Below are 23869 nucleotides of genomic sequence, written 5' to 3' on the forward strand. Positions count from 1 at the left end.
AAATCCTTTCTCACAAGTCAATGGAAGGTTCTGACCACCGATGCGAGCCTGATGGGTTGGGGTGCGGTGTACCTACACTACAGGGCAAGTGGTCACCAGTGGAAGCGACCATGCCCATCAACATCCTGGAAATTCGTGCCATCCTCCTGGCGTTGAGAGCCTTCCGTCACTTACTGGCATCCTCTCACATCAGAGTGCAGTCGGACAATGCCACGGCTGCGGCATACGTGAACCACCAAGGAGGGACCCGCAGTACCCCGGCGATGCGAGAAGTGACACACATACTCCACTGGGTGGAAGACACAGGGTCGGTGCTCTCTGGTCCACGTTCCGAGTGTGGACAACTGGGAAGCCGACTTCCTCAGTCGTTAAGGCATGGACTCGGGAGAGTGGTCTCATCCCGCAATTTTTCGCTATATCTGCCATCGCTGTGGGACTCCGGACGTGGACCTAATGACATCCCACTTCAATGCCAAGGTCTCCAACTTCATGGCCAGAACACACAATCTGCGGTCGCTCGGAGCAGATACCCTGGTTCAGGACTGGACCCAGTTCCAGCTTCTGTACATTTTTCCACCTCTCCCCCTGATATTCAGGGTGGTGAGGAAGATCAAGCAAGAGGGAGTTCCAACCATCCTAATCGCACCGGACTGGCCCAGACGTACATGGTACGCCGACATCGTACAACTTACAGCAGACGCCCCCTGGCATCTCCCCGATCTTCTATCACAAGGCCCGTTCTACCACCAGAACTCAGGGGCTCTCAATTTGACGGCGTGGCCCTTGAGACCTGGGTTCTAACCCAGGCAGGGCTCTCGCCGGACGTCATTGGAACCATGATCAGGGCACGGAAGCCAGCCTCTGCCAAGATGTATTACCGTACCTGGAAAGCTTTCTTTGCCTGGTGTGAATCTCGTGGCCAGACCCCACTCCCTTACTCCTTATCCAAAGTACTTGGTTTTCTCCAATCGGGTCTGGAGGCCAGGCTGTCCCTGGGCTCGCTTAAGAGCCAGGCGTCAGCTCTGTGCTTTTTCAGAGACGCATTGCTAACAAGCCGCAAGTAAGGACTTTTCTTCAGGGGGTTTCCTGATTGGTTCCCCCCTACAGACGACCACTAGAAACGTGGGACCTCAACCTGGTCCTGACAGCATTGCAGGGACCACTTTCGAACCCCCTAGGGAGGTCCCACTCCGACTTCTATCCCAGAAGGTGGTCTTTCTGGTGGTAATCACCTTGCTACGCAGTGTGTCTGAACTGTCAGCACTCTCCTGCAGACGGCCCTTCCTGGCTTTTCACCAGGACAAGGTAGTTCTCCGTACGGTTCCTTCCTTCCGAAGGTTGTGTCCAACTTCCACCTCAATGAGGAAATTTCACTTCCATCCCTTCGTCTGGTTCATAGAGTGGAGAAGGCTCTGCATACGCTTGACCTCGTCAGGGCATTGCGTATATATGTGTCTAGGACTGCGCCCTTCCAGAAGTCTGATATATATATATATATATTTATATATATATATATATATATATATATATATATATATATATATATATATATATATATATATATATATATATATATATATATATATATATATATATATATATATATATATATTACAGGACAGGAGGAGTGGTACTGTGCAGTGCATAAATACAGGACAGGAAAAGTGGTACTGAGCAGCAGGGCCGCCACTAATAATTTCGGGGCCCCATACTGGCAAAATTTTCGGGCCCCCTTGAGTCTCAGCCCAGGCTCTACTCCAGCTCCGCCTCCACCCTTTGAACCTTCCACAGTCCCACCGCTCACTCTTGGAAAATCTCAACTTCACCACCATGTCCTCATCAATCAGATATTAACAGTTCCCATCAAACACCAGATCACATACATAGCCAGCAGCTTCTGTTTTGGCCAAAAGAATTTGTAAGCTGCCACCACGACACAGTAGACTCTTTTGTCCAGACACTATTCTACTCAAACCTATTAACCCCTTCATGACCCAGCCTATTTTGACCTTAATGACCTAGCCGTTTTTTGCAATTCTGACCAGTGTCCCTTTATGAGGTTAATAACTCAGGAACGCTTCAACGGATCCTAGCCAATCTGAGATTTTATTTCGTGACATATTGGGCTTCATGTTAGTGGTAAATTTAGGTCGAAAATTTGTGTTTTATTTGTGAAAAAATCGGAAATTTGGCGAAAATTTTGAAAATTTCGCAATTTTCAAACTTTGAATTTTTATTCTATTAAACAAGTTATGTGACACAAAATAGTTAATAAATAACATTTCCCACATGTCTACTTTACATCACCACAATTTTGCAAACATTTTTTTTAGTTAGGAAGTTATAAGGGTTAAAATTTGACCAGCAATTTTCTCATTTTTACAACAAAATTTACAAAACCATTTTTTTTAGGGACCACCTCACATTTGAAGTCAGTTTGAGGGGTCTGTATGGCTGAAAATACCCAAAAGTGACACCATTCTAAAAACTGCACATCTCAAGGTGCTCAAAACCACATTCAAGAAGTTTTTTAACCCTTCAGGTGCTTCACAGCAGCAGAAGCAACATAGAAGGAAAAAAGGAAACCTTTAACTTTTTCGTCACAAAAATGATCTTTTAGCAACAATTTTTTATTTTCCAAAGGGTAAAAGGAGAAACTGGACCCCGAAAGCTGTTGTCCAATTTGTCCTAAGTACGACAATACCCCATATGTGGGGGGGACACCACTGTTTGGGCGCACGACAGGGCTCGGAAGGGAAGGAGCGCCATTTGACTTTTTGAATGAAAAAATTAGCTCCAATTGTTAACGGACACCATGCCACTTCTGGAGAGCCCCTGTATGCCTAAACACTGGAGCTCCCCACAAGAGACCCCATTTTGGAAACTAGACCCCCTTCCCCCCTCCATGGGCAACAGGATAAATTGGATCCTAAACTTATTTGGGGAATCTCTCCTGAGTACACCAATACCTCACATGTGGGGGTAAATTACTGTTTGGGCGCTCGAAAGGGAAGGAGCGCCATTTGACTTAAAAATTTGCTTCAATCGTTAGCGGACACATGTCGCATTTGGAGAGCTCCTGTGTACCTAAACATTGGATCTCCCCCACAAGTAACCCCATATTGGAAACTAGCCCCCCCCCCTTCCCCCAAGGAACTTATCCAGATGCATAGAGAGCACTTTGAACCCCCAGGTGCTTCACAAATTGATCCGTAAATATGAAAAAGTACTTTTTTTTCCCACAAAAAATTTCTTTTAGCCTCAATTTGTTCATTTCCACATGGGCAACCGGATAAGATGGATCCTAAAATTTATTGGGCAATTTCTCCTGAGTACACTGATACCTCACATGTGGGGGTAAACCACTGTTTGGGCGCACGGCAAAGCTTGGAAGGGAAGGAGCGCCATTTGACTTTTTGAATGGGAAATTAGCTCCAATCGTTAGCGGACACGTCGCGTATTGAAAGTATGTAGTGTATGTCAGGTTGGTATGTGGTGTAGTGTACATCAGGTTGGTGTGTTGTGTAGTATACACCACACACACCAACCTGACATACACTATACCACACTGCACACCAACCTGACACGTCAGGTTGGTGTGTGTGGTGTAGTATACACACCAACCTGATGTACACTATACCACACACCAATCTGATGTACACAACGCCACACACACCAGTCTGACACGCTACGTCAGGTTGGTGTGTGTGGTGTTGTGTACGTCAGGTTTGAGTGTGGTGTCGTATAGTGTGCGTCAGGTTGGTGTGGTGTGGTGACAGGATGGAGCTGTCAGGCGCGGGGGGGATAGGAGAGGAGCAAATGGAGCTGGCAGCAGGTGATAAGGAGTGCAGTGGGTGATTGGGGGGGCTAGAGAGGAGCAGAGGACAAGCTGTAGATGGAGCCGGAAGCAGGTAATCAGGGGCGCAGGGGATGATTAGAGGTGATCACTGGAGAGGGTGATCACCAGGGGAGGAGGGGCTGTCAGGCGCAGGGGCAGAAGAGGAGCAGAGTACCAGCTACAGATGGAGCCGGCAGAAGCAGGTGATCAGGGGGGCCGGGGGTGATTGGGGTGATCACCAGGGGAGGATGGAGCTGTCAGGCGCAGTGGGGGCAGGAGAGGAGCAAATGGAGCCGGCAGCAGCAGGTGATAAAGGAGTGCAGAGGGTGATCAGAAGGGGAGCAGAGGACGAGCTGTAGATGGAGCTGGCAGCAGGTAATCAGGGGGCCGAGGGTGATTGGGGTGATCACCAGGGGAGGATGGAGCTGTCAGGCGCAGGGGGGTAGTAGAGGAGCAAATGGAGGCGACAGCAGCAGGTAATGAAGGAGTGCAGGGGGTATTCAGAGGGCAGGGGGTGATCACCAGGGGAGGATGGAGCTGTCAGGCGCGGGGGAATAGGAGAGAAGAAAATGGAGCCGGCAGCAGCAGGTGATAAAGGGGGGGTGCACTTTATGATATGCACAACTAAAAAATATATAATTTATTATTGGGGGCTACTCTGCTGAGTATGAATGTTATGTAATCCTGTCCTTGCAGGAATTTTTGTTACATATTTTTAATATTTTTATGTATTGTTGCCATCCTTATAAATAAAGGCACATCCTTAAATATTCCCATGCTTTTGGACTATCTGGTGATTTTGTGTTCCACGGTGGTTTGGTATTTGGTCCCCACATTCAATACATCATTTAGTCCCCACCCTCAAAATTCATTATTTGCTCTCTCCCAAGATCATTTGCTCTCCCCGCCCCCTTCCCCCACTTCATCATGTGCAGTCCCCTTTACCCACTGTCATCCTTTGCAGTTCCTTTTAACCCCACATCATGTGCAGTCCCCCTTTAATCCCCCTCTCCACATCATGTGCAGTCCCCCTTTAACCCACCTCCCCACATCATCATTTGCAGTCTCCCTTTAACACCCCCCTCTCCACATCATCATGTGCAATTCCCCCTCACCCATTTTAATTCATTTTGTACAAAATAAAGATTATTATCCCCTTCATGACCCAGCCTATTTTGACCTTAATGACCTGGCTGTTTTTTGCAATTCTGACCAGTGTCCCTTTATGAGGTAATAACTCAGGAACGCTTCAACGGATCCTAGCGGTTCTGAGATTGTTTTTTCGTGACATATTGGGCTTCATGTTAGTGGTAAATTTAGGTCAATAAATTCTGCGTTTATTTGTGATAAAAACGGAAATTTAACAAAAATTTTGAAAATTTTGCAATTTTCACATTTTGAATTTTTATTCTGTTAAACCAGAGAGTTATGTGACACACAATAGTTAATAAATAACATTTCCCACATGTATACTTGAGCACAATTTTGGAAACAAAATTTTTTTTTGCTAGGAAGTTATAAGGGTTAAAATTTGACCAGCGATTTCTCATTTTTACAACGAAATTTACAAAACCATTTTTTTTAGGGACCACCTCACATTTGAAGTCAGTTTGAGGGGTCTATATGGCTGAAAATACCCAAAAGTGACACCATTCTAAAAACGGTACCCCTCAAGGTGCACAAAACCACATTCCAGAAGTTTATTAACCCTTCAGGTGCTTCACAGCAGCAGAAGCAACATGGAAAGAAAAAATGAACATTTAACTTTTTAGTCACAAAAATGATCTTTTAGCAACAATTTTTTTATTTTCCCAATGGTAAAAGGAGAAACTGAACCACGAAAGTTGTTGTCCAATTTGTCCTGAGTACGCTGATACCTCATATGTGGGGGTAAACCACTGTTTGGGCACATGGTAAGGCTCAGAAGGGAAGGAGCGCCATTTGACTTTTTGAATGAAAAATTATCTCCATCGTTAGCGGACACCATGTCGCGTTTGGAGAGCTCCTGTGTGCCTAAACATTGGAGCTCCCCCACAAGTGACCCCATTTTGGAAACTAGACCCCCAAAGGAACTAATCTAGATGCATATTGAGCACTTTAAACCCCCAGGTGCTTCACAGAAGTTTATAACGCAGAGCCATGAAAATAAAAAATAATTTTTCTTTCCTCAATGATTTTTTAGCCTGGAATTTCCTATTTTGCCAAGGGTAATAGGAGAAATTGGACCCCAAATGTTGTCCAGTTTGTCCTGAGTACGCTGATACCCCATATGTGGAGGTAAACCACTGTTTGGGCGCACGGCTCGGAAGGGAAGGCACGCCATTTGGCTTTTTAAATGGAAAATTAGCTCCAATCATTAGCAGACACATGTCACGTTTGGAGAGCCCCTGTGTGCCTAAACATTGCAGATCCCCCACAAATGACCCCATTTTGGAAACTAGACCCCCAAAGGAACTAATCTAGATGTGTGGTGAGGACTTTGAACCCCCACGTGCTTCACAGAAGTTTATAACGCAGAGCCATGAAAATAAAAAAAAAATTTATTTTCTCAAAAATGATATTTTAGCCTGCAATTTTTTATTTTCCCAAGGGTAACAGGAGAAATTGGACCCAAAAGTTGTTGAGTTTCTCCTGAGTACGCTGATACCCCATGTGTGGGGGTAAACCACTGTTTGGGCACACGTCGGGGCTCAGAAGGGAAGTAGTGACTTTTGAAATGCAGACTTTGATGGAATGCTCTTCGGGCGTCACGTTGCGTTTGCAGAGCCCCTGATGTGGCTAAACAGTAGAAACCCCCCACAAGTGACCCCATTTTGGAAACTAGACCCCGAAAGGAACTTATCTAGATGTGTGGTGAGCACTTTGAACCCCCAAGTGCTTCACAGAAGTTTACAACGCAGAGCCGTGAAAATAAAAAATAATTTTTCTTTCCTCAAAAATGATGTTTTAGCAAGCATTTTTTTATTTTCACAAGGATAACAGGAGAAATTGGACCCCAGTAAATGTTGCGCAGTTTGTCCTGAGTATGCTGGTACCCCATATGTGGGGGTAAACCACTGTTTGGGCACACGTCGGGGCTCGGAAGTGAGGGAGCACCATTTGACTTTTTGAATACAAGATTGGCTGGAATCAATGGTGGCGCCATGTTGCGTTTGGAGACCCCTGATGTGCCTAAACAGTGGAAACCCCTCAATTCTACCTCCAACACTAACCCCAACACACCCCTATCCTTTATCCCAACTGTAGCCATAACCCTAATCACAACCCTAACCACAACCCTAATTCCAACCCTAACCCTAAGGCTATGTGCCCACGTTGCGGATTCGTGTGAGATTTTTCAGCATCACTTTTGAAAAATCCGCGGGTAAAAGGCGCTGCGATTTACTGCGGATTTCCAGTGTTTGTGCGGATTTCACCTGTGGATTCCTATTGAGGAACAGGTGTAAAACGCTGCGGAATCCGCACAAAGAATTGACATGCTGCGGAAAATACAACACAGCGTTTCCGTGCTGTATTTTCCGCACCATAGGCACAGCGGATTTGGTTTTCCATAGGTTTACATGGAACTGTAAACCTGATGGAACACTGCTGCGAATCCGCAGCGGCCAATCCACTGCAGATCCGCAGCCAAATCCGCACCGTGTGCACATAGTTTAATTCTAAAGGTATGTGCACACGCTGCAGAAAACGCTGTGGATCCGCAGCAGTTTCCCATGAGTTTACAGTTCAATGTAAACCTATGGGAAACAAAAATCGCTGTACACATGCTGCGGAAAAACTGCACGGAAACGCAGCGGTTTACATTCCGCAGCATGTCACTTCTTTCTGCGGATTCCGCAGCGGTTTTACAACTGCTCCAATAGAAAATCGCAGTTGTGAAACTGCAGTGAAATGCGCAGAAAAACCACGGTAAATCCGCCATAAATCCACAGCGGTTTAGCACTGCGGATTTATGAAATCCGCAGCGGAAAAATCCGCAGAGGACCAGAATACGTGTGCACATACCGAAACCCTAATCCTATTCTAACCTTAGTGGGGGAAAAAAAAAATTCTTTATTTTATTATTGTCCCTACCTATGGGGGTGACAAAGGGGGGGGGGGGGTGTCATTTACTATTTTTTTTTTTTTTTTGACCACTGTGATGGGTTATATCACAGTGATCAAAATGCACTTTGGAACGAATCTGCCAGCCGGCAGATTCGGCGGGCGCACTGCGCATGCGCCCGCCATTTTGGGAGATGGCCGCGCCCATGGAGAAGACGGACGGACCCCGGGAGGATCGGTAAGTATGATGGGGTGGAGGGGAGCACGGGGTGGATCGGAGTGCAGGGGGGATGGAGCGGAGCACAGGACGGAGCGGAGCATAGGACTGATCGGAGGACTGGGGGGGGGGGGGGGGGGGCGCGATTGGTGGGGTGGGGGCACATCAGTGTTTCCAGCCATGGCCGATGATATTGCAGCATCGGCCATGGCTGGATTGTAATATTTCACTAGTTTTAATAGGTGAAATATTACAAATCGCTCTGATTGGCAGTTTCACTTTCAACAGCCAATCAGAGCGATCGTAGCCACGGGGGGGGGGGGGGGGCTGTACTACCACTCCCCCTGTCCCTGCAGGTCGGGTGTAATGGGAGTCAACCCTTTCACCCGATCTGCAGGGACGCGATCTTTCCATGACGCCACATAGGCGTCATGGGTCGGATTGGCACCAACTTTCATGACGCTTATGTGGCGTCAAAGGTCGGGAAGGGGTTAAATAAAAGTATAGTAAGTATACAAATAAAAGATTTGTATACTTACCTCACAGTTGCTCCCCAGCATCGCGGCTCTGCCTCCAGCATCCAATCCAGTACATGTCAGGCATCCTGTTCGCGCCGTGGCAGGCTTTTCAAACTTCTGTACAGGCCCTGGTGCACGCTCTCCTGCTTGTCTGCACTGACGAGGGCCGCGCTCACGAGCTTATGCGGGCCGCCGTGGCCCTGGTCAGTGCGTGCACCGAGAGTACGCTCGCACCAGGGCATGTGCAGAAGATTCAAAAGGCCGGTGGCCCAGCGGGCAATTGCCCGCCTGGGCCGATTGTCAATCAGGGCCTGATGCTTTGGCATCTCTATATACTTGTACTGACCTGGAGAGAATCATATTGCCTGGTCAGTTTTACCATACAGTTGGAAAATAAGTGTTTGATACACTGCTGAATTTGCAATCCTTCCCACCTACAAAGAATGTAGAGGTCTGATTTTTACCGTAGGTACACCTCAACTGTGTGAGACAAAATCTTTAAAAAATATATATATAATGTACTTACGGTAAAAATTACAGACCACTCCATTCTTTGGAGGTGGGAAAACGTGCAAAATCGGTACTGTATCTAATACTACTTTTCCCCACTGTATATTGATCATGGTCTGGATACACATGATGAGAGCATTATACTGCCTCTGTACAAATCCCTAGTTAGACCGCACATGGAGTACTGTGTCCAGTTTTGGGCACCGGTGCTCAGGAAGGATATAATGGAACTAGAGAGAGTACAAAGGAGGGCAACAAAATTAATAAAGGGGATGGGAGAACTACAATACCCAGATAGATTAGCGAAATTAGGATTATTTAGTCTAGAAAAAAGACGACTGAGGGGCGATCTAATAACCACGTATAAGTATATAAGGGGACAATACAAATATCTCGCTGAGGATCTGTTTATACCAAGGAAGGTGACGGGCACAAGGGGGCATTCTTTGCGTCTGGAGGAGAGAAGGTTTTTCCACCAACATAGAAGAGGATTCTTTACTGTTAGGGCAGTGAGAATCTGGAATTGCTTGCCTGAGGAGGTGGTGATGGCGAACTCAGTCGAGGGGTTCAAGAGAGGCCTGGATGTCTTCCTGGAGCAGAACAATATTGTATCATACAATTATTAGGTTCTGTAGAAGGACGTAGATCTGGGTATTTATTATGATGGAATATAGGCTGAACTGGATGGACAAATGTCTTTTTTCGGCCTTACTAACTATGTTACTATGTTACTATGGTGAATACAAAAACAATTGTGGAATTCTTCTTAGCAAAAGCGCACAAACTAAAAATTGCAAATGACCTTTTCATGCAGTGTTTGTTTTCTTCTCTTCTCTGTAAACCTTCTATATTTAATGCACTTATTGCCATATAGTTGGCTTCACATTTGTATGGCACAGGGATGGTATGGGCACAGGCGATGGAATAAGGCTAGGATTATGCTACGGAATAAAAAATCGGTCCAATTTCGTACAGAAAAGTGGAACTTTTTTCCTCACTGATCATCGATGTGCAGTCCATATGCCATGTGTTTGTTTTTTTAATCTGCAGCTTTTATTCATTTACAGTTTCCTATTTTACGGAATCGCAATATAACTGTAGAAACCTGTTCCTATAGTGTGACTCTGGCATCTGATTTTTAATTTTCTTCCCTCACTCCCATACATTTGAATGGGTGAGTCTCATTAGACTCCAGAGGAAAATCTGGCATGCCATTTCTCTTTTTTTTTTTTTTTTTTGCACAATCACCATTTTACATCTTCTTTACACCAAATTGGTCTGACATTAAAAAAAGAAAAGTTAATCTACATTGCCTAATTGAATAAAAATAGTCGTTGGAACGAGCCCTTAAATAAGACAATGTACTAGAGATAAGCTAAAAAGACCCCAATCCTGCTGCCATGTCTCGGTATTGGGTGACTAGCAGTCCCTGTAACATAGTAACATAGTTAGTAAGGCCGAAAAAAGACATTTGTCCATCCAGTTCAGCCTATATTCCATCATAATAAATCCCCAGATCTTTGTCCTTCTACAGAACCTAATAATTGTATGATACAATATTGTTCTGCTCCAGGAAGACATCCAGGCCTTTCTTGAACCCCTCAACTGAGTTCGCCATCACCACCTCCTCAGGCAAGCAATTCCAGATTCTCACTGCCCTAACAGTAAAGAATCCTCTTCTATGTTGGTGGAAAAACCTTCTCTCCTCCAGACGCAAAGAATGCCCCCTTGTGCCCGTCACCTTCCTTGGTATAAACAGATCCTCAGCGAGATATTTGTATTGTCCCCTTATATACTTATACATGGTTATTAGATCGCCCCTCAGTCGTCTTTTTTTCTAGACTAAATAATCCTAATTTCGCTAATCTATCTGGGTATTGTAGTTCTCCCATCCCCTTTATTAATTTTGTTGCCCTCCTTTGTACTCTCTCTAGTTCCATTATATCCTTCCTGAGCACCGGTGCCCAAAACTGGACACAGTACTCCATGTGCGGTCTAACTAGGGATTTGTACAGAGGCAGTATAATGCTCTCATCATGTGTATCCAGACCTCTCTTAATGCACCCCATGATCCTGTTTGCCTTGGCAGCTGCTGCCTGGCACTGGCTGCTCCAGGTAAGTTTATCATTAACTAGGATCCCCAAGTCCTTCTCCCTGTCAGATTTACCCAGTGGTTTCCCGTTCAGTGTGTAATAGTGACATTGATTCCTTCTTCCCATGTGTATAACCTTACATTTATCATTGCTAAACCTCATCTGCCACCTTTCAGCCCAAGTTTCCAACTTATCCAGATCCATCTGTAGCAGAATACTATCTTCTCTTGTATTAACTGCTTTACATAGTTTTGTATCATCTGCAAATATCGATATTTTACTGTGTAAACCTTCTACCAGATCATTAATGAATATGTTGAAGAGAACAGGTCCCAATACTGACCCCTGCGGTACCCCACTGGTCACAGCGACCCAGTTAGAGACTATACCATTTATAACCACCCTCTGCTTTCTATCACTAAGCCAGTTACTAACCCATTTACACACATTTTCCCCCAGACCAAGCATTCTCATTTTGTGTACCAACCTCTTGTGCAGCACGGTATCAAACGCTTTGGAAATATCGAGATATACCACGTCCTCGAGATATACCACGTCTTTACCTGCCAGAATTCCCTCGGCCTAAAAAAAATATCAGAAGATGAGCCTAGAATTCTGCCAGATAGGAGGCGGTTTGCAGGGGCTACTGATGTGGCCGCTGGATCAGTCCTGTAAAGTCACTCATCTCTATTTACATATTTAATGAGTGTATTTCTAACACTATTTAGGCCTACTGAATTGTTTATACTCCGCGTATTATTTAATTTGCTGCAAATTCTAGTCAAGATCTGACACTGATGCAGGTGCCAGAGTTTCTGCTCAACTGCTAACCCTTCACATGCCAGGGCTAATAGCGACAGTGGTTAGACAGAGGGAGGGAGCTCTTTTCCATCTTTGTGAATATAAAAAGTTATAGCTCTTGGAATACGTAGATGAGAAAAAAACATTGTTTTAAGTCTCAAAATAGCTGCATTTTCAACAAGTAAATTAGTAGTGAAATCTGGTTATAAATACCGCTGTTTCATGACAAGAGAAACAAAGGGACTTTGTAATACAAAAATGTTGTGCAGTATTTTCCAGTTCTCTAATTGCAACCAGCAACATGACAAACAAATGTTTTCATTTTAGCTGCTATTGCTACGCCCATGGACATGTAAAAGCACTTTTTGCTGAAATGGTTTAGATTTGTATTTACGTTTTATCCAAATTCCTTGGTTGCTATTGACTGTAAGGGGTAAAATAGCCATTGATGGTGCTGCCACCAATGATGGCTGTGGAGCTGAGCTGCTGTGATGGCATCACCCCTCTCCTGTGCCACACCATAGGGGACATCCCAGTAAGTCCAATGTTGGGGAAAAAATAAAAAAAAAATTCTGCATGTTCTGATATATTTATCTACAGGTTCTATCAAAGATTTAATCTTTTACATTATTTTACAGAACATAAAGCAGTCCAAGATAACAGACGCAGCATCCAGAAAATTGGCCATCCGAAAGCCTGTTATTACAAAGAACACAAGTGGAGTGGTGGCCAAAAAAGCTGTCAGTACTTGCCCAAGTGGCCAGACCTGTGACTGTTATGCAAGAGATCAAGTCTGCATGATTTGCCTTGCAAGGTAATGTACCGAGCCTGTGAAACCACGTGTTACGGTAACTTGGATGTCCGTTTTTGACAATTTCAACTGATTATAATTCTTAATGGACAAAAATATATGGTACTCTAGTATATGGCATTGTTGGAGCAAGTTATAGCAAATGGCATATTCTATCTATAGGGGTAATCAAATTTTGGCAAATAACTGTAGGCACTTTTCCAATATATTTCAGTTTCTCATGGTTTCCAAGATCTTCGCTTGCAGTTGCTTAACCCCTTCATGACCTTGGGATTTTTCGTTTTTCCGTGTTCGTTTTTCACTCCCCTCCTTCCCAGAGCCATAACTTTTTTATTTTTCCGTCAATTTGGCCATGTGAGGGCTTATTTTTTGCGGGACTAGTTTTACTTTAACGACATCATTGGTTTTAGCATGTCGTGTACTAGAAAACGGGGAAAAAATTCCAAGTGCGGTGAAATTGCAAAAAAAGTGCAAACCCACACTTGTTTTTTGTTTGGCTTTTTTGCTAGGTACACTATATGCTAAAACTAACCTGCCATTATGATTCTCCAGGTCAGTACGAGTTCATAGACACCTAACATGTCTAGGTTATTTTTTATCTAAGTGGTGAAAAAAAATTCCAAACTTTGCTAAAAAAAAAAAAAATTGCGCCATTTTCCGATACTCGTAGCGTCTCCATTTTTCGTGATCTGGGGTCGGTTGAGGGCTTATTTTTTGCGTGCCGAGCTGGCGTTTTTAATGATAGCATTTTGGTGCAGATACGTTCTTTTGATCACCCGTTATTGCATTTTAATGCAATGTCGCGGCGACCTAAAAAACGTAGTTCTGCCGTTTCTAATTTTTTTCTCGCTACGCCGTTTAGCGATCAGGTTAATGCTTTTTTTTAATTGATAGATCGGGCGATTCTGAGCGCGGCGATACCAAATATGTGTAGATTTGATTTTTTTTTTTTTTTTATTGATTTATTTTGATTGGGGCGAAAGGGGGGTGATTTAAACTTTTATATTTTTTTTTTTTTTTTTTTTTCACTTTTTTTAACTTTTTTTTTTTTTACTTTTGCCATGCTTCAATAGCCTCCGTGGGAGGCTAGAAACAGGCACAACGCGATTGCCTCTGCTACATAGCAGCGATCTGCTGATCGCTGCTATGTAGCAGAAATGGAGGTGTGCTGTAGCGCCGACCACAGGGTGGCGCTCACAGCCACCGGTGATCAGTAACCATAGAGGTCTCTAGGACTTCTATGGTCACCATCCTGACGCATCGCCGACCCCCGATCATGTGACTGGGGTCGGCGATGACGTCATTTCCGGCTGCCCGGCCGGAAGCGGTAGTTAAATGCCGCTGTCTGCGATTGACAGCGGCATTTAACTAGTTAATAGGTGCGGGCAGATCGCGATTCTGCCCGCGCCTATTACGGGCACATGTCAGCTGTTCAAAACAGCTGACATGCCCCGGCTTTGATGCGGGCTCACCGCGGAGCCCTGCATCAAAGCAGGGGATCTGACCTCGGACGTACTATCCCGTCCGAGGTCAGATAGGGGTTAATAAAAACCTTCATGGTTTACTAGGCCTGTGCACATTAGTAATACCTAGGACAAACCATGGCAGTACATTGGCACCCCTTGATCACTTTAAGAGGGGGATTTAGGCTTTGAGCTGACATCCCTCCTGGGCTGCACTACTTAAAGGGGATATCCGGGACTTTAAAAAAAAAAAAAAGTGCCTAAGCATTAATTGGCATGTAGTTGTTACCTACCTGCCTGTTGAGCACTGGCGCTGAGCGGTTACAGACTTCTGCTGATGTTACGTCAACAGAGCAGCAGTTTCTTTTCCTGTTGACAGGGCGAAACTACTGGTGTTATACTGATTGACAGCAGGCTCCCCACTTCCTTATTGGAGGAAGCCGGCTGTCAATCAGCATGACACCATTACTCCTGCCCTGTCAAAAGGAAGAGACATCTTTTTTCTCTGTTGACAAAGAGCAGCTGAATCTCCAGCAGGAGCGGTTAATGAGCGGCGCCGGGTACAATAGGCAAATAGTTGCCTCAGGCATCAGCTTTCGAATTACAGCAAAAAAGCTGCATTATTTATGCGCATGCATTTGATATTCCCAGGAGAGCGTGTCTCAAAACAGTTCCTGGACATGCGCAGTCCGAAGTACGCAAGCGAATCGAACGCATGTCCTTGCGTACCAATGCGTTCCCATAGACAGTAATGCGTTTTTTTTACGCACTCAATCCGCAGTCATGAGCATGGTTGTGCATAATTGACGCCTCAAAAAATGCAACATGTTGTGTTCACCGGACATCGCCGCACACAGCGAAATGATGTATGCATACGCATCCGCATGAAAAGGCCAGTACCAGCGTACACCATGTTAAAGATATGGACGCATGCGGATCAAACGCTGCGCACAGATACGCAAACATGAACCCGGCCTCGGTTAGCAATTTCATTTTTGTTAGTGCTTAGGCACTTTTTTCTTTTTTTTTTCTCCTAGTCTCGGATATCCCTTTTAAATGTTGCTGTAAGAGTTTGGAAAGCTCCTGAACCCACTCCATACCTGCACCTAACATGGGACATAGATACACGTCCCATGTCGGGAAAGTGGTAAAGGGGATTTCTATAAATGATGCTCAGATGCCGCATAAACAAAATGTTACACAACTTAAAACCTACTTTTGCATTTCAATTTCTCCCCATTTTTCCGATGTTTGCGGACAGTGATTGGACTCTGGTGTTTACACGCAGGCTGCATACCAGTACATGGCTGGCCTTGCTTTGCGCTCAGAAGAGGATACATTTCTATCCTAGCTATAAAACACTGGAACTGTTACAATGTGGCACACTACTCTACACATTTGTCTAGCTGATGTATTTTGCTCTCCTTTCCTTGGTGTGATGCAGTTGTAACCTCTTTGGTGCAGGAATTGATATAAATTGTACATGTGGGGGGTTGTTGTAAATCTCAAATAGTTAGTACCTCTGCAATAAAATGAATGCAGTTTTTTCTTTAATATACACATTTTTGTTGTATTCTTACTATTCTGCCTGACATCAGTTTTTTTTTTTCTCTTCATATTAAGAATCAGGCAAGTTGCCCCAAGAGCTGGCACACCCGGCTTTCGTGCCCCAGAAGTGTTAACAAAGTGCATGAATCAAACTACAGGTAAGCTACATATACAAGTTCTATATGGGTTTTTTATATCCTTTTCTGCTACTGTTGATCAGATTCCTACTTTTAGACGAGGTTTTTTTTTTTTTTTTTTTAGATGCAAAAGTATATTGTAAGATTATTGCATGCTGCTTTACTTGGACTACTCCTTATCAAAGTACGGTAATCATTCTCAAGTATTGACTATTTACTGTGATGTAGAAGAAGCCCTGCATTAGTGTATGATGCTTCCCTTGAGCAGCGGTTGTGACTCTACCTGGCAGCTGAGGAGAGCAAGAAGAGTTTCCACAGTCCATGGTAACTCCCCAGTGACGTAGTCCGGACCTGGGTGACTTTTATAAGAGAGTCCAGGAGGCCTATTCAATTAGTAGTTTTTGTTTTTTGCTGCTGTCAATATTGTCTATGGCATCTTGATTGTTAAGAGTGTGGGGGTCCTCATTGGCACCCTGAGATCATAATTGTGTGGTCCTGATGTCTGCCATGGCAATTCACAGCCAAATAACTGTCTTAGGCCGGGTTCACATTAGCGTTTGTCCGCAGCGTGGTGCTGCGGACTTCTGTCCTTAAGCTCCGCCTACTTCGCATGCGTCCTGCATACCCATCTTCAACATTGGCGTGGGTTGCCAGCTTCCATATTATGGCCCTAATATCAACTAATACTTTACATATATCTATATGGTTGTTTTTTTTGCACGTATATTTTTTGCAGGGTGCAGCTGGGCCCAAATTGTTCTGTACACTGTGGCCTCTGTTCGCACGGGATGCATTTTAGCACTGGGCAGCCCGCCATATGGCGTCATTAATAGGCTGTAGCCAGATGCTTTGTATTCCTTGTGTGAACACGCCACATACAGAGTATTTTATCTTGGTGCATTGGTGTACCACACGGCCAAACCCTTATTGAAGGCTGGCTGTTTCATTAGGTATTGCATCTGTGCATTTGCTATTTTGTTTGGGTCCGCTGCACCCTTCTTGTGCATTTGTATTGAGGCCTATTTAGACAGGTAAGCATCTTTGCCTGTTTTTGGTGTTTTTTCTTGAATGTGTCCTTTTTTGGTGTTTTTCATGCTATCTTCAACATTGTGTACGCAGGGACATGCGTTGTATGCGGATGTGTCTGCGTGCATCATTTTGAAGTGCCCTCCGAACGCAACATGTCGCATTTTCTTGCGTTCGGCGGACACGTCCAAACGACAGACGCATCCGCATACAATGCATGTTCCTGCGTATACAATGTTAAAGATAGGTATGCAGGATGCATGCGGAAGTAGGCAGAGCTTAAGAAAAGAAGTCCGCCGCGCTGCAGACTTAAACACTAATGTGAACCTAGCCTGAGCCTGCTGGTTATAGGAACCTGTTCAGATGTTGGCAACATTTAGTTGAAAATGGTAACACAAACAAAATCCTTTTTTTTTTCTTTTTTTTTTTTCCCCTCCTTAATACTTTGTAAACTCACATAGATGTTTTTTTTTATTTATCAGCGTAAACAAATTTGCTTGGAGAACCCTGTTTCCAGGTTGTTGTTTTTTTGGTTTTTTTTTAGTTTCTCATTTGGAATTTTTCCCATTTTCCAGTAGACTATATGGTAAAATGAATGGTGTCCTTCACAACTACAACTCGTCTTACAAAACCCAAGTCGCTGTGTGTCTTTGTTGATTGAGAAATAAAAAAAAAAAAGTTATGGCTCTTGGCATAAGTGGAGGGAAAAAAAAAATGGTTGCAGAGGCGAGTTGGTAATAGTCATGTACTTCAGTGTTACTTTTGGAGTATTTGTGCTTTTCTGATCGTTAAGGCTGGGTTCACATTGCGTCTTTGGGTCCGTTAGACGGACTGCGTTACACCACGGCATAACGCGGTGTAACGCAGTCCGCTAGCGCCGCCATTGACTCCAATGTCGGACGCATCGCTAGCGCACGCCCACAATGGCACTGTCATTGAGTGACGGACCCTGAGACACGGGCTGCAGCGTTTCTGGGTCTGTCACCACTAGCGCAGATAGAGCTAGCAGATGCTCGTATGTGTTTAACGGGCTGCTATTAACGCAATGTGAACCCAGCCTTAGGCTACATTCACACTTGTGTTATTGTGTCATGTTTTTAGGAAAACAATTCATGTGCAAAATGCATCTTTTACAGGACGGATACATGCGGTAGTAGAAGGGCCACATTGGTTATTATGGGGTCTGTTTGGATTCTGTTAAGTGTCTGTTTTTAGAACAGAAGAAAAAGTTCTGCATGATGCACTTTTTCACAGGGGATAATGAGAGAGATGACTTTACTATAATAATGGGGTGAGACAACAGACTATAGGGTTTAGTGTTATGTATACTTGCTTGGCATGGTGTTTTTCCTTTGTTCTAATTTCTTATAGTAGTACGTAGAATAATTACTGCAGAAATCTAAGTGCAAAGGGGGAAATGGTTGGTGTATGGACCGGTATGAATGCCCAAGATTAGAGACTTGGAAAGATGGGAAGAAAACTTCTGATGTGGCTTACGCATAGATGAGTCAAACATGATGATACTTAGAAACCCTGTTGTATGAGGAAAAAAGGCTGATATCTACAGCACATAATATCACACCAGATGTGCATGGACCACAATCTATACATTGTACAATGTCACCCTTTACTTAGCTATATTACACCTTATGGCTCTGTTAACACATTGGCATCTGCACCGTCGCAGCTACAGCCACTAAATTTTGCGCAGTCACACGTCTGGACCCCGAGAGCGTCATAGGCTATGTTGTGAGGTGACATTTTAACCCTGCACTTTCCAATTCACCAAACAATTTTGCCCCATCTACATAATGGGGGAAAAAGTGAAAGGAAGTGTTGTGGAGGCAAATTGACAGCTGCCAGATGTGAACAAGGGGGACTTAAAGAATGAGAGCGATGGCACCAAAGAGTATATACCGTACAGTTGCTAAGTGGGGGCCCCGACATGGGTTACTCACCACACACGGGGATATGAACACACACTACCACGTACTTGAACAAAAATACCACTCTCAACACACATACACCAACCTTGCCACATAAAAGTTGAAACACAAGTCACTGCTCAACTCGCCACGCACAAAACTCGCCACATGCAAAACTAGGCTCACGCAAAACTAGCCACACATGCAAAACTCACCTCATGGAAAACTTGCCACACGCGGAAAATTTGGCACACATGCACAAAAGTTGCAACACATGAAAAAGTTGCCTCACACAAAACTTGCACATACTCAAAACGAACCACACACAAAACTCGCCATGCGCAAAACGTGCTGCACACAACTTGCTACACTAACCTGTGACATGCAACTCGACACACAAAAAGTTGCTACACGCATGTCGCCACACAACTCAACACACACAACTTGACACATGAAACTCGCCCTAAAACACACACAAGTCTGGTATTATCCTTCAAAAATAAAACTGATTAATAAGCAAACTACAAGAGCAACAAATGTACCATATAGGAAATACGGCAGCTGTCAAGTCACATGACCTGTCTATTATGTGTATGTCTGAGCTAATAGCGAATAGGTTTTGCCTGCAGTAAAGAAAACCGCTGCAAAACTCACCACTTGTGAACATAGACTATTACTGGCTTTCAACCAAGACTTCTGATCTTTTTTGCTTACTTGCTGTATTCATACTTTTTTGATCCTCCGCTGCAAATGCTCGGATTTGCTGCAACTAACATGTCCTTTGAGGTATTGCTGGACAAGATTTTTGTCACCTGCTATCACTTTTGTGACCAGATGTTTTTGGTTATAGCAGGGGACCTAATGGGTAATGCTTTCTTGTGAGTCTTTGGCAAAATGTAAGTCTCTCTAACAATCCAAAATTGTCTAAGAATAGATATGGAAGAAGGAGAGATTGTAAGCGTTAAGCACCTTGGTGGAGAATGTGAGAGATGGCAGTGCAATAAGGCTACGTTCACATTAGCGTTTTGCGGGGCTGCGTCGGGCGCAGCCGCGGCGATGCATGCGCCCCTATATTTAACATGGGGGGCGCATGGACATGCGTTGTCTTGCGTTTTGTGACGCATGGGTTTTTTTGCGCAACAGAAAACGCTGCATGATGCAGTTTTTTCTGCGCCAAAAATCATGAAAAAATGAACGCATGCATCACAAAAAGCTGCGTTTTTGCATGCGTTGTGCGTTGCGACGCCGACGCAGCACCGCAAAACGCTAATGTGAATGTAGCCTAAGATGTCCTCGGTGCATTAGTATAAATTCCAACTTTAGTCCCAAAAGACAATTAAAAGATCTCTGTCATAGTAATTAGTGATAAGCGAATATACTCGTTACTCGAGATTTCTCGAGCATGCTCGGGGGTCCTTCGAGTATTTTTTAGTGCTCGGAGTTTGTTTTTCTTGCCGCAGCTGAATGATTTACATCTGTTAGCCAGCATAAGTACATGTGGGGGTTGCCTGGTTGTTAGGGAATCCCCACATGTACTTATGCTGGCTAACAGATGTAAATCATTCAGCTGCCGCAATAAAAACTAAATCTCCGAGCACTAAAAAATACTCGTTCATGACTAATAGTAATAAATTAGCTCGTTTTGAAAGATGCAGCAATATTCTTGTCCTCCAACAGTTTGTAATTAATACAATATTTGCTCATATACACAAGCAGGGAAAAGCTGACATGCATCACTTGAGAACTGGTTGGAATAATTTGCTATTTGGGCTCCTTATGGAAACGTTTAACCTCTTCATCTTGTTCCAGGAAAAAACACAAGAATTGTTTAGTGGTGCTGCACTCACGGTCATGTGAATAGCTAATTGTCCTAAAATGTTAAACTAATAAAAATAATAAAATTATTGAACAGTTGTGAAAGAACAAACCTGTAATAAACAGTTTAAAAGGTTTGTCCAGAATTTGGATAACATGACTGAGTACTTCCTTCCTAGAACAGTGCCACACCTGTCTTCAGGTTTTGTATGGTACTGAGCTCTGGGCCCATTCATTAGGAGACAGGTGTGAAGCTGTTTTTTTTAAAACAGAAGGCAGACTTTATCACAGAAATACACTTCTGGGACCTGCAGCCACATTTTATAATGTGCACAAAATATTTCAGTATGTAAAAAATAAATAAAATGCAAGTTTGATATCTCTGTAATCGTATGGACCTGGAGCATAATGTTGCTAGCTCATTTTTACTGCACAACGAATGCTATATCAACAAACTTTTAAAAAAATTGGCATTTTTCTTTCTTTATTTTACTGCACTTGGAATAAAATTTCTTAATTTTTCAGCACAATATGGCAAAATAAATGGCGTCATTCAGACTATAACTCATCCCACCAAAAACAAGCCTTCAGATGGTAATATTGATTGAAAAATAGTTAAGGCTTTGGGACAAAGGGAGGGAAAAAACCAGAGGGCAGAAATTAAAATGTGTTGCAAGGAAAAGTTAAAAGCTTGTCTATATTTTCTCACAACCTATAGAAAAGCAATCTTTTATTTATTTTTTATTTTTTTCCCCCGTCCCCCCACAGCAAGGTAAAACGTCTCTGCTGCACATATCCGTGCAGTTCCTGGACCTGTCATGCTCTGTAACTTCATCAGCATTCTCCCAGCACTATAGTTGCAGGAACTTCCTTTTCCTTCTCGGCATGCGTTGCACCTGCCATTGTCCAATGACTGCTCTGCAAGTGATTTCTTTATTTTTATTTTTTTTAAGCACTTAATCAGCTGTAGGTGCCTCTCCTACATGTATTATACCACCATGTGTAAATCAGCACTCAGCTTTGAGGTGTTTCTGTAGGTTTGGTAAAATATTTTCAAGTATGTCATAAACTTAAGAACATTAAATATTTCTGACCTTAAATGTTTCTGGCTTCCAGATTGTACTTGTTAAGTGGAAAATAAAGATATCTCAATCTCTTTGCAGCTATCGACATGTGGTCTGCAGGCATCATCTTTCTCTCCCTTCTCAGCGGAAGATATCACTTTTTCAATGCTGCTGATGACATGAATGCCCTGGCTCAAATCATGACAATTCGTGGATCAAGAGAGACCGTTCAAGCCGCTAAACAATTTGGTACGTATATGCAATTAGATTCCTTTTAATCCGGGCACATAAGCTGACCCATATTACACAGTGCGTTGAATGCCATTATTCTTACATAGTCTTGATTACGGCTGTTACCCATATATAAAGTGCACAAAGCAGGGACACTACATATGTAATGGTCTTGTGCAGAGGTATTAAACTATTTTGTAATTGCTAATCTATAGTGGCGTGTGTATAGATGTACGTATACAAAGGCAAAATATAAGTGTGGATTTAGACAAATGTTGGCATTCTTGAACCAGTCATGCAGATATATGGCTTGCCATTAAAAGAAAATCCTGTTGCAATGTTTTGGGTGTTTTTTCGCTCCTTACAATAACTCTGTCGCATCTTTTATTTGTGGGTTTGACTGTCTTGATATTTTCAATGTGCATTGATTTGCTTGATCTGAGACTTTATTCAAAATCGGACATTTCTTCATGATTTTGTGTGGCCCAGTCAGTCCACTACGATACAGAGACAAGTGAGCAGCCCCATATGCTATAATAGGTAAAGGTGACAAATGCAGATGGCACTTGTACCTGAAAAACTGTCGTCGAATGGGCGCTAACGACTAAAGTCATTTTGTCTTTGTTCTTATTAATGTTAAAGTTCTGTAATGGTAAATGTGCAGGAAGGATGACTTCTGGCTGCGACTCATCTTCCTAATATACCGCATATACTTGAGTATAAGCCGAGATTTTCAGCCCATTTTTTCCTATCCCCACGACAGCACCCCTACGAGAGAGGGGATCCGCCCACCTTCCAGACAGGAACCTACAGAATTTAAAGGGGCGGTCCCCCTCACCACTCCAGTTTGGGTTCCTGTCCGGACGGCGGGAGCCTGCAGCAGCAGTCTTACCCGGGCCTCCATGCCTCCGCGCGGTGTCTGTTAGGAACGGCGGAATCGGGGGCTCGGAAGCAGTGTCGGGGGTGTCCTGCGTGCAGACCCCCCCTCGTCTGGCCGTGAGGCGGGCAGTGCCGTCCTGGTCCGCGGTGAAGCGCGGTGTGCAGCGTCCACACCGGCGCTGGTGAACCCGGAAGTAGTTGATACGCTTCCGGGGTAAGCCGGGTGAGGAGCGCTGCAGCGCTGTAAAAGAGCGACGCTGATGGCAGGAGGCGCGCAACCATGTCCTCAGTAGGGGACGCCGAGCACCCTCATGGAGAGGGAACGGAACAGCGCAGTAAGAATGGTAGTCGCTCAGGGAGAAGCAGCAGCAGCGTGGTACGGGGGCAGCAGCGTGCAAGCGCCTCAGCGTCACATTTGGATCCTACTCCTCTAGAACCGGTATTCACAGGATCAGCCTTATGGTGAGTGTTAAATCAGACACCTGGTGCTGATATGGTCTGTTATTTGTGCTTTGTTTTAGGGGAAAAATACCACTAAATCTAAGCACAAGCAATGTGCTCTATGCATGACTCCAATGCCTGACAGTTACACCAAAAGGCTGTGTCAGGCTTGCATATCTCAGACCTTAGAAGAGGAAGCTCCCCTTCGGTCATCAGACCTTAGAGCGGTCATCAGGGAGGAAATAAGCTATTCCCTTAGAGGCAGCCGCCAGGAAAGGTCGAGCAGGGACATATCGCCAGGATCTAGTCTGTCCCTGCAAGAAGGGGAATGTTCCAGATCTTCATCCCCATCCTCCTCAGATGAAGAGGGAAGGCCTTGTTTCTCGGTAGACAACATGGACATGTTAGTTAAAGGAGTCCGAGCTACCATGGGTGTTGCAGAGAGCAAAGAACCAAGGTCCGCACAGGACATAATGTTTGCGGGCTTGTGCCAGAGGAGTCGTAAGGC

General features: G+C 44.1%; 1 protein-coding gene across 1 annotated transcript in view; it reads left to right on the plus strand.

Moving 5' to 3' along the window:
- CDC7 (cell division cycle 7) overlaps window positions 1-23869 on the plus strand; it is an 83042-nt gene that overhangs the window by 35626 nt on the left and 23547 nt on the right. Inside the window, exons 8-10 of the mRNA XM_069737553.1 lie at window positions 12660-12835; window positions 15919-16001; window positions 21910-22059. Of these exons, the coding sequence (XP_069593654.1) occupies window positions 12660-12835; window positions 15919-16001; window positions 21910-22059 (409 nt within the window). The remainder of the gene's footprint in view (window positions 1-12659; window positions 12836-15918; window positions 16002-21909; window positions 22060-23869) is intronic.

Source organism: Ranitomeya imitator, chromosome 8, assembly GCF_032444005.1.
Source record: "Ranitomeya imitator isolate aRanImi1 chromosome 8, aRanImi1.pri, whole genome shotgun sequence".
NCBI classification, from domain to species: Eukaryota; Metazoa; Chordata; class Amphibia; order Anura; family Dendrobatidae; genus Ranitomeya; species Ranitomeya imitator.